We start from the raw sequence: 13,341 nt of genomic DNA on the forward strand, positions 1-13,341 counted from the left end.
ATCTGTAAGTGTCAGATCTGTCTATTTCTCTTAGGACGGCGACCGGTCTTACCTCTCGTAGAAAGATAGTAAGTTGTTCTTTAACCACAATATTAGAGATCAATATGGAAGGTGCGACTGCAGGTTCTGTAAAGTCCACGTCGCACGATCGTGTGTACTCGGAAGAATCAATCTCCTTCCAAGCTAGAATAAGAATACACTTCCAATGAAGCAAATTTTCCACTCGAGAATGCGGAAAATAATCGTCATAGTTTCAATCTTCCTATCAACAACGAAATTTTGAATCGTTTGCAGCTCAATTCACATTGCACGGCGAAAAAAACAACAAAGAAACAACGCGCACGATACACACTACCACGATGCGGTCTAAAATCTTCAAAAGAAGATTCAAGCTTCCTAGATCAAGCCCAACACCGACACAATCTCAGATACCAGAAAGTGTAGCCACCAAAGTACAGTTCTACCAGAATTGCTTCATCGTCGCATTCTCTTCTCTCATGGGAACGATATGGTATACCGGCAAGATGTTCTGGGAGTATCGTAACGAGATCGCACGTCTAAAGAATGAGAACGACAATTGGAGAATTTGGTGAAATGAGGAAGGAGGATAAATTGCGAGCACATGCAATGAAATGCGTGAAGGCGCGAGAGCTGAAAATACTGAGAATGAAGCCAACATAACTTCCGGACTCAAGAGAGAGAACGAGCAGGCCAAGGCTATAGAAGAACTAATTTCTTGCAACGAGGGATTCTATAGAGAGAATGAGGAAGTGAAGAAGGATTTGAGGGAACTTTTGGTTTGGTTCGAGAAAAGGGAGCAGGAAGGCGTTTGGAAAAAATGAAGGAAAGCGATAGCTGTATGTTGGAACCAACCATGGTGAATGATAGTATTCATTTAATTCATGTTTATCTTGTACGACTGGAGGGTCAGATAGCATCCATCAAGGCCTGATAATAACTGTAGAATGTAGCTCTTGAGTTCTGTCTGTTCTACAAACTCTAACAATTCGATATAACATTTTGTTGATGGTTCCTCGGAAATGGACCTTTGAGCTTTCAAAGACCCCCTCACATTCAAGCTCAGTATAACAAACTATTGTAAATTCGCTGAAAACAAAATGCTAGCGGATATCATATCATGAATCCGATGTGTATATCAATTCCTTTATAGTCCCCGACCAGAGTTTCGAGTGAACAAAAAGGGTGTAAAAGGATTCGAGGATTATATTAGCGCCGTCTCACTGTGGCTGAACCCCGCACCAATAATGACATTGCTTTGATTCACACTCCACTGACACACCTGGACCTTCAACCACTTTCAATTCCATTCCCCTTCTTTATAACCAACATCAACTGCTCTAAATGACAACTACGGTCCATTGCTTCTAGCTTCAAAAAATTAACATACAACCATCTCAAATAATGCAATCATGATATCTCCTTTCATGGATTCTCCAAAACGAAAACGAAATGACCCCCAGGCACCAACTCCGCCGGATTCCTCACCTATGTGTCTCCAAACTTCGATTACTTTACCTACATTATCTCCAGAAGAGGCTGGCCAAGGTAGTCCACGTACAAAAGTCGCATACCACTTCCAGGGTCTTGCCCTTGATGGACCCACCGATATAAAGAAATTGAATCTCAAGAAGAAGGGACAAGAAGCAACAAATGCTGAATCTGATATGCGCAAAAGGGTTAAAATGTTTGCTTCTAGGGATGTGGATATGACTGGGAGTACAGTAACTGAAATTCCCGAGACACCACAACCAAAAGCCTTCAGGGCTGTTATTGGGGAAGAAAGGAAAGTCGATCCAATAATTCAGGAGATGGGAAATAATATTCGACTTCATAACGAGGTTGATCCCATAATATTTCGAGCCGGATTAAGTGATGCAAAAGAAAAGAATGGTTTGGCAAGGGCATATCCATCAATCAATCGATTGGCTGATTCTACGTCTCGGGGAAAGAAGAGGATGGGTACACCGCCATTGTCTGAATCTGAAGATGCCATGGAAGAAGAAAAGGAGGTTGTGGATCCGGACCGAGCTGCTTTGACATGGCATAATAATGAAATCACTGGACACAAACCAGACGATCCAGATGATGACGGAGAGGGAATCAATGGAATTGGATTTCGGCCAACGCCTGCTCTTGCTTATGCTAGAACGGAAAGAAGGAAGCAACAGATGGCAGATTACAGGAGCCGGGAAGCAAGGGAAGCTCGAGCTCGAAGGAGTGAAAGAAGACGAGGAACAGAGGAATCCGCCAGAAAGGCAGCTGAGAAGGTAGCCAGGAGAGTAAGGTTTGTTGATACTGACAACCCGGGAATCATTTCAACGTCTTGAGCTTTCAGTATTGGATTATCTCAGGAGTTTGATGGAAATTATGGTTACAGCGTTTGGTTATGAGCATAGTCTCGAGACACGGCTTAGGAATTATCATCGGTACAGGTACTGACAGGCGTACGGGGTATTTATGAAAGGAACAGGATCTCAATTTCTGAGTATACGAAATTATGCAAGCGGGATAGACGGTCATTATAGCGCAGTATGGGGCTGCTAATACATTGTTTCCGGGATTTTACTTCTTTACCAAAACTTCCAATTTGGTCTCTTAGCTGCTTCTTCAGCCTTTTTATCCGCTTCTTCCTTCAGCCTCCTTCTTTCCTTCCTCCTTTCTTCTGCCTGTGCCTCCTTTTCTGCTTTCTTCCTATCAATGATTTCTACAGCACGCTTCATATGTGCTCGTTCTAATCGCCGTCTGTACAAACAAAATTCATAGGCTCCAAAAGCAGAGAACACAAATGTGCCAACTGCCCAATTCGCGGCTTTAGGTATCGGCGCTTGGGTAAGGCGTCAGCATTCCGGCCGTTCAAGCCCAAGACAGACAATTGCAATGACATACCTCCAAATATAGCCCTGATTCCACCCATTGCAAAGCCCCCACCAATTCCAGTAAGAAAACTTTCCCTAGCACATGGATACATATGAACTTGTGAGAAATCTTGCCATCGTACAGTCTTGACTGCTGCTCCTAGAGTAGGTGTCTCTTTATGTGCACCTGCAGTATTCTGCCCCGAGCCGTCTGGTAAGGCATTTGCATTTTCAGGTGGCGTGTGAAATACTTCATATACTTTATTGGGTGTTTTAACGTGATCGGGTGGTGAGGTTGCTCCAGGAGGTGGACCCCGTAGAGTAGAATTGGAATTTCTAGTATCGTCTGCCATTGCTTCAAAGAGTTGTCTTTGAATTACTTTTTTGTCGTACAATTGAGGGGAGCTTTGTGAATTGATACCGACGGGACGTAAATATGTGGGCCACCGTAGAAGGCTGCAATGCTCCTCACTTAGCCCTGCCGATAAGGCTGAATTATACTTTACACGATTCCCACGCGCTATGGATATTTTCGCGACTCGACGCGTTCCCCAATTTGTGTTCCGCAGCCAAAAGTTACTATCTTCAATCATAATTTCACGATTTGTAAACACTCGAATTCCATACCTCATATACCAATTTACGTTTGATATTCATGGTAGTTTGATTCAGGAAAAGATTCTTTCTGAACACCATAATTCCTTCAATAGAATTGTTCAATTCCTTCCAGGAGTAAACAACTTCACCCCTTTCGCCCCGCCATTTTGGCACCACACATTCGCTCACAATGCCACCACGAAAACCACAACATGGCTTCCGTCGTGGAGGAAAGCAAGCATATCATGGACCTCGAAAAGCCAAAACTTTTGAAAAATCATCTGGAAGAAATGAAGGTACCTCATTGGAGGAAAAGATGGAAGCTGTCAAACTAGGCCATTCAATAGATGAAGCAATGGGATTTCCGCGGCATGAGTCTGGCAAGAAGAAGATTGGATGGTTGGTAAACATAAAGGCTACGACGATCGAGGATGAAAAGCATTTAGAAGGTCGGGCTGGAGTAGACTGTTACTTTATCGAGGACGATGGAGGCACTTTTAAAGCGACGGTAGAATATGAACCCTATTTCCTGGTCGCGGTCAAAAGAGGATACGAACCAGAAGCCGAGGAATGGCTTAAGAGAGCGCCAGGAGGAGGTGTTTTGAAGAGTATAAAAAGAGTGGAAAAAGAGGATTTGTCAATGCCAAATCATTTACTGGGTTACAGGAGGAGTTTCTTTGAGTGCAGGTTTAGGAATGTGTCGGACCTGTTAGCGGCTAGGAAGGACATTATGCCCGTGGCAGAGAAGAATAAGAAGAACATGAATGCAATGGATACGTATGCGGAGGTTGCTAGGTGAGTTTCCTGGGTATTGAACTATTTCTTGGCAGAAAACTAACTGGTAATCAGTGCAAATGCTGGATTTGATCTTTTTGACGACTCACGAGATGATGATAAACGACTTAATGTTTCTATTGCGGAGGGTAGCGATTTCATTGTAGATATTAGGGAATGGGATGTACCATACCATGTACGAGTAATGATAGATCAAGGTAATGGAGGGGAATGCAGTCAGATTGCAGACAAATAAGCTGACAAATTGTAGATATACGAACGGGAAAATGGTATTCGGTAGAAGCAAAACATGGTACAACGACGCTGAAATGCCTGGAAGATCGTTTGGCCAGAGCCGATCCGGTAGTTATGGCATACGATATCGAAACGACCAAATTACCCTTAAAATTCCCAGACGCTACAATCGATCAGATTATGATGATATCGTACATGATAGATGGCCAAGGATTTTTGATTACGAATCGAGAGATTGTTTCTGAAGATATTGAGGACTTCGAATATACGCCGAAACCTGAATACGATGGGCCATTTATGATTTTTAATGAACCGGACGAGAAGGCTGTTATCGAGCGTTTTTTCCTACACATCAAAGAAGCACGACCTACAGTTATAGCGACATACAACGGAGACTTTTTCGATTGGCCGTTTGTTGACGCACGAGCTAGTGTTAATGGTATCGATATGTACCGGGAGATTGGATGGCGCAGGAGTCAAAGCGAGGATCAGTACATTTGTGATTACAGTGCTCACATGGACTGTTTCCACTGGGTTAATCGTGACAGTTACCTGCCTCAAGGAAGTAGAGGTTTAAAAGCGGTGACAACAGCAAAGCTAGGTTACGATCCAGACGAGATCGACCCAGAATTGATGTTGAGATATGCCAGCGAGAAACCTCAAACTCTTGCAGAGTATTCCGTCTCTGATGCTGTAGCAACATACTATTTATACATGAAATACGTACATCCTTTCATTTTCTCTCTATGTACTATTATTCCTCTAGGACCAGATGCGGTTTTGCGAAAAGGGACAGGAACCCTTTGCGAGATGTTACTCATGGTACAGGCTTACCAAAAAGAGATCGTACTTCCGAATAAACATGTAACACCAAAAGAATCCTTCTGGGAAGGTCATTTGCTGGAGTCGGAAACCTATGTTGGTGGGCATGTGGAGAGTATTGAAGCAGGAGTTTTCCGAGCCGATATACCCGTTAATTTTGCTGTCGACACGACTGCTATCGATGAACTTCTCGAGGACTTGGATTCTGCGCTGAAATTCAGTATCACGGTTGAAGAGAAGAAATCACTGGATGATATCGAAAATTATGAGGAAGTCAAACAACAAATTGCAGATCGCCTGAATAGTCTCAAGAAAACCGCGAATCGAAGCGAAAAACCCCTGATTTACCATTTGGATGTCGCTTCTATGTACCCAAATATTATGACGACAAATCGTCTTCAACCCGACTCCATGATCCAAGAATCAGATTGTGCGGCGTGTGACTTTAATCGACCTGGTAAAACTTGCGATAGGAGAATGCCTTGGGCATGGAGAGGCGAGTATCTTCCAGCGAAGAGGGACGAATATAATATGATCAGGCATTCGCTTGAGAATGAAAGGTTTCCAGGAAAATATCCCAAACAACCAATGAGGTCATTTCAAGACCTTTCTTACGAAGAGCAGGCTGCGCTGATTCGGAAGCGCTTGCAAACATATAGTCAGAAAATTTACCACAAGATTCACGACCAAACCACCATCGAGCGAGAAGCAATCATTTGTCAGCGAGAGAACCCATTTTATATTGACACTGTAAAGGACTTCAGAGATCGTCGATATGATTACAAGGGTAAGCAGAAAGTCTGGAAAGGCAAAACTGATGCTCTCAAGTCAGCAGGTGCTCCAGCTGCTGAAGTCGAAGATGCGAAGAAGATGATTGTTTTGTTCGACTCTCTACAATTGGCTCACAAAGTGATTTTGAACTCCTTTTATGGTTATGTCATGAGAAAAGGTTCGCGATGGTATTCTATGGAGATGGCCGGTGTCACTTGTTTGACTGGAGCTCACATCATTCAAATGGCTCGTCAACTAGTTGAACGAATTGGACGGCCTCTAGAGCTAGATACTGATGGTATTTGGTGTATGCTTCCGGCGACATTTCCGGAGAACTATGCTTTTAAGATGAAGAACGGAAAGAAGCTGGCTATCTCGTACCCTTGTGTGATGTTGAATCATCTTGTCCATGACAAATTCACAAACCACCAATACCAAACTCTCACTGATCCAAAAACCTTCAAGTACGAGACGCATAGCGATAATTCCATCTTCTTCGAAGTCGATGGTCCTTATCGTGCTATGATTCTCCCTACTTCCAAGGAAGAGGACAAGAATTTAAAGAAACGTTATGCTGTGTTTAATGATGACGGAAGTCTAGCAGAACTCAAAGGATTCGAGGTGAAGCGAAGAGGAGAACTGAAGCTCATTAAGATTTTCCAACAACAAATCTTCAAATTCTTTTTGGAGGGTACAACTCTTGAAGAGACTTATCAAGCAGTGGCAAAAGTCGCGAATCAATGGCTTGATGTTTTAGATTCGAAAGGAAGGACCCTCGCCGACGCAGAACTTATCGACCTTATTTGCGAGAACAGAAGTATGTCAAAGAGTTTGGAGGAATATGGCACACAAAAATCAACTTCAATCACCACTGCAAAGCGCTTGGCGGAGTTTTTGGGTGAACAAATGGTGAAAGATAAAGGCTTGAATTGCAAGTACATTATTTGCGCCAAACCAAAACATGCACCGGTGACAGAACGAGCTGTTCCGGTAGCTATCTTCTCATCGGATATCTCAGTAAAGCGTCACTTTCTGCGCAAATGGCTGAAGGAGGATCCTACAGACATGGATCCAAGAGCGCTCTTAGATTGGGATTATTACTCTGAACGTCTTGGGTCTGTCATCCAGAAACTCATTACCATTCCTGCAGCTCTTCAAAAATGTTCAAATCCAGTGCCCAGGGTAGCACATCCGGATTGGCTACAGAGAAGAATCCGGATCAAGGATGACAAGATGAAGCAAAAGAAAATGACCGACATGTTTACTAAAACTCCCCTTGAAGACATCTCAAACCTGCAAGATCCAAGAATGGCCGACATGGAGGACTTTGGAACGCAACTTTTGAAACCTAAGACTCTAGGCTCTCAGCTAAATGCAGCCTCACAGAAACCCATGAAAAGAAAGTCTCCAGAACCTGCGGTAGCAGTCTCCATAAATCCATTTGCAGCACTTCCGGACAAGATGCCTTCACCAAGCGAAGACTATGAAGGATTCTTGGAGTATCAAAAACAAAAATGGAAGATTCAGAAACAGGCAAGAATACGACGTCGACATCTTTTCGGTGAGAATCGTGGCGCCCAAAGCAACATTGCGACTACTTTCCAGAATCAAGCCGAACAGCTATTCAAGAGTACTTGGCAGGTTTTACAATTGAGAGGCACTGAAAGTCCAGGTATCGTTCTTGCGTTCGTTCTTATTGACTCGAAAGTACATACGTTGAAAGTCAAGGTTCCGAGAACAGTTTTCCTCAATTTGAAAGGTAAGGAATTACCAGATATTGAGATTGATGGCTGCGAGGCTGAGAAGGTCACTCATACATTGCCGAACGGACATCCATCAGTCCATTTGTTCAAACTCACAATGTCTGAAGATGTCTATGTAAACGAAGCGCAAAAAATATCTTTACTTTTCAATCATCCGAGTGTGGAAGGTGTTTACGAAAAGCAAGTTCCACTAAACGTTCGTGCTGTTCTTCAATTGGGAAGTTTGTGTACATTTGATGAGACTCAGCCTGGTGTTTTAGGGAGAGGTCTTGAGCAAGGCTTCGATTTATCTGGACTCCGTCGCGCGTCGCCGAAAAATCCATATCTTTCAAATTCGTCGATGGAATACCTCTTCCTTTACCATGTTATTGCCGGTGATAGACAAGTCTTTGCACTCTTCTCGACTTCAAAAGAACAGGCACATGTTGTCATTCTCCAGAAGACCAAGGTTGCCGAACAAGATCTTCCTAACATCGCGAAAACTTACGCGGATGCCATTGCCAAACGTCATCAAGATGCGAAGGGAGAAGTTTGGCAAAATTGCTTCGAGTATCAAGAAACGATACAGTTCAAGATCAGCCAAGTCACAACAAGAAGAAAAGCATTGCTTGAAGTTGGTGACCTTGTCAAGAAAATGAAGAATGATGAGTCCAAGCCACTCATGCTCGTTGTCCAATCTCCACAGAGGAGATTGCTGGTACATGATGTGCCCATTTTAGGAGACTTGCCAATACTTCCTCTGAAATCGGACGTTCAAGATAGTAAACTCCCTCCACTAAACTGGCAATCTGTCATAGCAAAGCGCTTGGTCAGTCATTACTTAAACCTCGGGGAATGGGTCATTCATTTGACTGAGCTCGCGAGATATGGAGATGTTCCACTTTGCAACCTGGAAAGAGACGACCCTCGTTTCTTGATCGATGTGGCTTATGCGAGAAGACTACAAAGGAGTAATGTTGTTTTGTGGTGGTCTGGTGGTCCAAAGCCAGATCATGCCGGATATGAACTCGATGATGTTCTTGGTGGTCTTGACACTGTACAAATGCCGTCGGTCAATAACCCGGGTACTTATCCATCAGTTTGTATTGAGCTTGATGTCAGAAATTTGGCTATCAATACCATCTTGACGTCATCTCTGATCAATGAGCTTGAAGGAAGCGACTCGATATCTTTCAATCCTGCCGCGCCATCAGACGATGCTCCTAGTGATGGTACCAATGTTCTTTATGCCGAGAATGCTTTTGCCACTGCCGGTGTTACAGTCCTCAGAGAGATGGTCAAAGCTTGGTGGACTGAAGCTTGCAGAGGTAGTAGTATGGCGGATATTATGGTGCAGCATCTTGTCCGCTGGGTTGAGAATCCGGATTCGTTTCTCTACGATCGTTCACTACATTACTACGTACAAATGATGTCTCGAAAGGCTTTCCAACAACTCATGACCGATTTCAGGCGAGTCGGATCTCACGTCGTATTCGCGAACTCAAATCGACTTCTACTACAGACCACCAAAGCTGAAGTCGGCAATGCATATGCATACAGTCAATATATCCTTAAATCAATCAAGGCAAAGCCACTTTTCCATTTCTTAGACCTCGAGATCAAAGAGTATTGGGATTATCTAGTTTGGTACGATGAATTCAACTACGGCGGTAAAGGCTGCTCAGAAGTCGTCGAAGCTGAAAACCAATCGCTGGATAACATCATGCATTGGCAACTGAGCAATTTCCTCCCGGACAAACTCCAACAGATCTTCAATGACTGGGTTTTAGAGTTTATTGATATAATGCATGGCCTCAAGAAACCACGTGTTGGCATTGATTCTACCCCTCGCGCCACTCAAATTCCAGTTCGAAATCTAGGAGACGACAAGGAGGATAAAATTATTCTTGGAAAAAGTTTCGAAAAACCACTCAAGAAACAGATTGCCGGTATTATTCGCAGGCAAAAAGATGAAATGCTCCATCCCGAACTCGCGGAAGATTACAAATTTCCCGTTCTCCCTGGTTCGCATCTCAAACCCACAAACCCAGCGCTAGAACTCGTAAAGAGTCTTATGCAAGTTCTTTCTCTCGACAAAAACATCACACTCGAAGCTCGTCTCCTACGAAAAGAACTCCTAGAAATGTTTGAAATCCGCGAATTTTCCAACGCTGCTAAATTTCAAAATCCTTCCACTTCTGCTAAACTCTTCAGCGTAGTCTGCGATTCTTGTACCACGTCAAGAGATATGGATTTTTGTCGTGATGAAGATTTACTTCCAAATAGTGAAGGAAGTTGGAGCTGGAAATGTCTATTCTGTAATGGAGAGTTTGAACATCTAGGCATTGAAGAGAGGATTATTGGGGAGGTCATGGGATGCGTGGGGGAATGGGCGGGCCAAGATTTGAAATGTGTTAGGTGTAAAGGATTGAAGGTTAATGATTTGAGACAGGGTTGTGGGTGCGGTGGGGAGTGGGGGGAAAGTGTAGATAGAGGGGATGTGAAAATGAAGGTTGAAGGGTGGGGGAGAGTGGCGAGGTCTTATGGATTAAGAATGCTGGGGGCGGTTGTTGAGGAGGTTTTGGGGGGTCTGTAGGCTAGGTGGCTGGCCGTGGGTTGGAGTTGTTTCTGGGAGTGTTTTGGGGTGTTTATAGGGGCTTTGCTTTTGTTGGCAACGGAATGGGATGGTTGGTGTAGAAATATTGACTGCATGGCGTTTTGTATTCAAATAGTATCTAATCAACGAATTTTATCCGGTATTCTAGCTCCCTTATTTATCAATGTGCATCAGTCATTTCATCGTTATACACGTTTCTTGAAGATACTAGTGCTGGAGATTGACCGTCAATTCGAGTTCTAACATCAATTCGAAATTCTAGATCTAAATGAAAATTCAAAATGACATTTTTTTGCCGTTAAACAGAAGATAATATATACTTCTTGAACAGTCTGTGTGAAGAAGACTTTTCTCAGAATTTTCAATTTGCTTTAATGATGTATCTTCAAGAATACTCTTTTTGTGAATCATTCTTCATGTGATATAAAGCAGGTAACAGTTAAAATAACTATTTAATTAATTCAATCTAATAGCTGGATTATGTGCAGACAGTCAACTCAAATCTCAAGCCTTAGATGTACACAATCATACCATGCAATTGAACATCAGTAACCATTTTATGGAAAAATAGCTCTGGAGAATTGAGAAAAAATCTTTGATATCTTCAGATATCTCACTCTAATCCTATCATCCCGATATCCTCTAATAAGTCTCTGCTTTTTATAAAAACGCCCTCTAGTATAAGCGCCATATGGAGTATTCCAAAATAAATGACATCGTATCTCAACATAATATATCTTCCAAACGCTACTTATCTTATATAGTCAATCCTCAAATTCAAATAGTTCCAAAGGGTCGGAAGGACACTAGTCGTCTCCCCTTCTTCTAATTTGTGTCTCATAGAAGACTGACTAAATGTTCCGCCCTAGAAACCTCGTGTTTTAGCATTCCGTTTCCTACTCAACTCGTCCTGTCAGACGATATCCTCCAAATCAAGGGGTCTTGTATTCCTCATTCGCTATTGTATTTTTCCTATATAATTTTGACATGGTGTACAGAGTGTGATTTCTTCGCCTCTTTTTGATTCGGACTGATGTCTTTCGGCTGTGTGGCTTTGATTTTGTTCATCTTCTCGCGCATCTTTTTACATTCCTTTTCAAAATCTTTCTCGAAGTATTGTTTTGAGGTTTCATAGCTATCCTCAATAACTTTCTCTTCCTTTAGAAGGTCAAGAAAGGCCAAATGAGTTTTTCTGACCTAAACAGTATTAGTTACATCTCTCTCGGCGTCTCACGGAAACACAAGGTACCCACCTGATGGCTTCCGCTCATTTTGCTCCAAATAGATTTGCCAGTATACAATATATCTATCAATTCGAAAAGCCGATTTCGATTTCTTGAGTTGATATGAAACATTGTTCTCAATCCTTCCTTTGGTTTGGGAAATGTCTTTCCATCGGCCATCGGTTTGTGCACTCTGCTCAGAAATACAACTCCATTGCCTTGCAATTCATCATGAATGGTAGGAATCCAATAAATCTGTCTCATGCGAAGTCGCTTCCGATGATCTTGGTATTCTGCGAAATAAGTGTAAATGGGAAGCAGAATCGAATCATAGTCTTCTATAGAATTTCGTTCGGCTAGAGCAGTACTAGGCTTGTGTGTTCGTGACATTTTCGTTGGGTCTATAGCTACGTAGGAGAAGAAAAGAGATTATATACAGGATTAAAACTAGAGTTAATGACCAGAGAAAATGTAATTGTTATTTGATGCTCGTCATTTCATTCCTCGAGGAATGTTAGAGACATTATAAGTTTCGACGCGACGTTAGTAGTTGGGTTTACACAGGCTAACACAATCCAAGATGCTAGGACGGATTCGCCGAGCATTGTTTGGCCCGATATATACACACACGTTGCACTGTTTTTTGACCCAATCCTTCCCTGTTTTCACAGTGCTGTGAGTCTATTCTCTTACTGTTTCGTACATGAGTGTGTAGCTTTGGATGAATACATATTAACGTCGAGGTGTCTGCGCTTTTGTGAACGAAATGCCCAGAAAAAAATCGAGAGTTATATAATATGGCAATCTACGGTTACATCTGATGCGATCTATCAATCGCCTAGATGTTTCACAAAAGTAACCCTCGATATCTCATCGGACACATCGAGTGCAGAGCCTCGGCGCTAAAAATCCCACCAGCTCGCTTCTCGACCGCGTAGTAATGTACTTTAGTCTTTGGCCCCAACACAGCATTGACCACGCACATGAAGCGCTGCGATAAGCGCTTTACTGGTCTCCTAGTATGTGGCACTGTTACACGAATATTGTGTTGCTTCTTATTCTTGATGATAGCTCCAAACTTTAGAGATTTTATATTCGGGCTTTTCTTCACCCGGGGATTCGGTCTCGGCGCCTAATGAGTTGGAAATGGGGAGAAGTCATGGTGAGTTTAGTCTCGAGTTCGTGCAGTCGAAATTGGTTAGTTTCATATGATAAGCTTTATTGGTTTTATTTGTAGTTCAACTCCTGGTCAATAGTTCAATGCCCCTTCATTGCTCGCTTATTGTTGCATATCTCTTATTGGCTTTGGGATGGTTCAGTGCAATGATGATGCATGTCCACGCTGGATATTCAATATTCTATCATCCTTTATCACCTTCAAGAATCTTTCTTGGAATGTAATTGATGACACACAGGCTGGCCGAATACACGATCGAACAAATACTTTTGTGCTATCAGTAAAATTCTGTAAGTAAGGTACAGTATTTGACGACGATGTCGCCCTATTTATTACTCAAATCATATTGAGTACAAAAATTGTTTATCGATAATGAATGAATCACATTCAAATAACAAAAAAAGAAGCTGAGTAATCTCAATTTTAGATTGCAAATTTATCATAGATGATACAAAACACCTACCCAAAACAAGATTTGTTGCCTTTC

At 42.5% G+C, this 13,341-nt stretch overlaps 5 protein-coding genes across 5 annotated transcripts; 3 read left to right on the forward strand and 2 right to left on the reverse strand.

Annotated features, from left to right (window-relative positions):
• Positions 1-632: 632 nt before the first annotated feature.
• On the forward strand, positions 633-842 carry Bfra_003018 (uncharacterized protein; the record flags this gene model as incomplete). The annotated part of the gene is made up of 1 exon (XM_037333430.1): positions 633-842. The coding sequence occupies one exon, from the start codon at positions 633-635 to the stop codon at positions 840-842; it is 210 nt and encodes a 69-aa protein (XP_037195558.1).
• A 588-nt stretch (positions 843-1,430) lies between these two features.
• Bfra_003019 (uncharacterized protein) lies at positions 1,431-2,348 on the forward strand (the record flags this gene model as incomplete). Its single annotated transcript, XM_037333431.1, has 1 exon — positions 1,431-2,348. The coding sequence occupies one exon, from the start codon at positions 1,431-1,433 to the stop codon at positions 2,346-2,348; it is 918 nt and encodes a 305-aa protein (XP_037195559.1).
• Positions 2,349-2,591: 243 nt separating this feature from the next.
• On the reverse strand, positions 2,592-3,229 carry Bfra_003020 (putative cox20 fam36a protein; the record flags this gene model as incomplete). Its single annotated transcript, XM_037333432.1, has 2 exons — positions 2,592-2,845; positions 2,908-3,229. 2 exons carry the CDS (start codon positions 3,227-3,229, stop codon positions 2,592-2,594), a joined length of 576 nt encoding a protein of 191 aa, XP_037195560.1.
• Positions 3,230-3,663: 434 nt separating this feature from the next.
• Positions 3,664-10,433, forward strand: Bfra_003021 (putative dna polymerase epsilon protein; the record flags this gene model as incomplete). Its single annotated transcript, XM_037333433.1, has 3 exons — positions 3,664-4,268; positions 4,323-4,465; positions 4,519-10,433. The coding sequence occupies 3 exons, from the start codon at positions 3,664-3,666 to the stop codon at positions 10,431-10,433; spliced, it is 6,663 nt and encodes a 2,220-aa protein (XP_037195561.1).
• Positions 10,434-11,426: 993 nt separating this feature from the next.
• Positions 11,427-12,067, reverse strand: Bfra_003022 (uncharacterized protein; the record flags this gene model as incomplete). Its single annotated transcript, XM_037333434.1, has 2 exons — positions 11,427-11,651; positions 11,708-12,067. 2 exons carry the CDS (start codon positions 12,065-12,067, stop codon positions 11,427-11,429), a joined length of 585 nt encoding a protein of 194 aa, XP_037195562.1.
• Positions 12,068-13,341: the final 1,274 nt, after the last annotated feature.

Source organism: Botrytis fragariae (genome assembly GCF_013461495.1).
Source record: "Botrytis fragariae strain BVB16 chromosome Unknown tig00000012, whole genome shotgun sequence".
Classification (NCBI taxonomy): Eukaryota; Fungi; Ascomycota; class Leotiomycetes; order Helotiales; family Sclerotiniaceae; genus Botrytis; species Botrytis fragariae.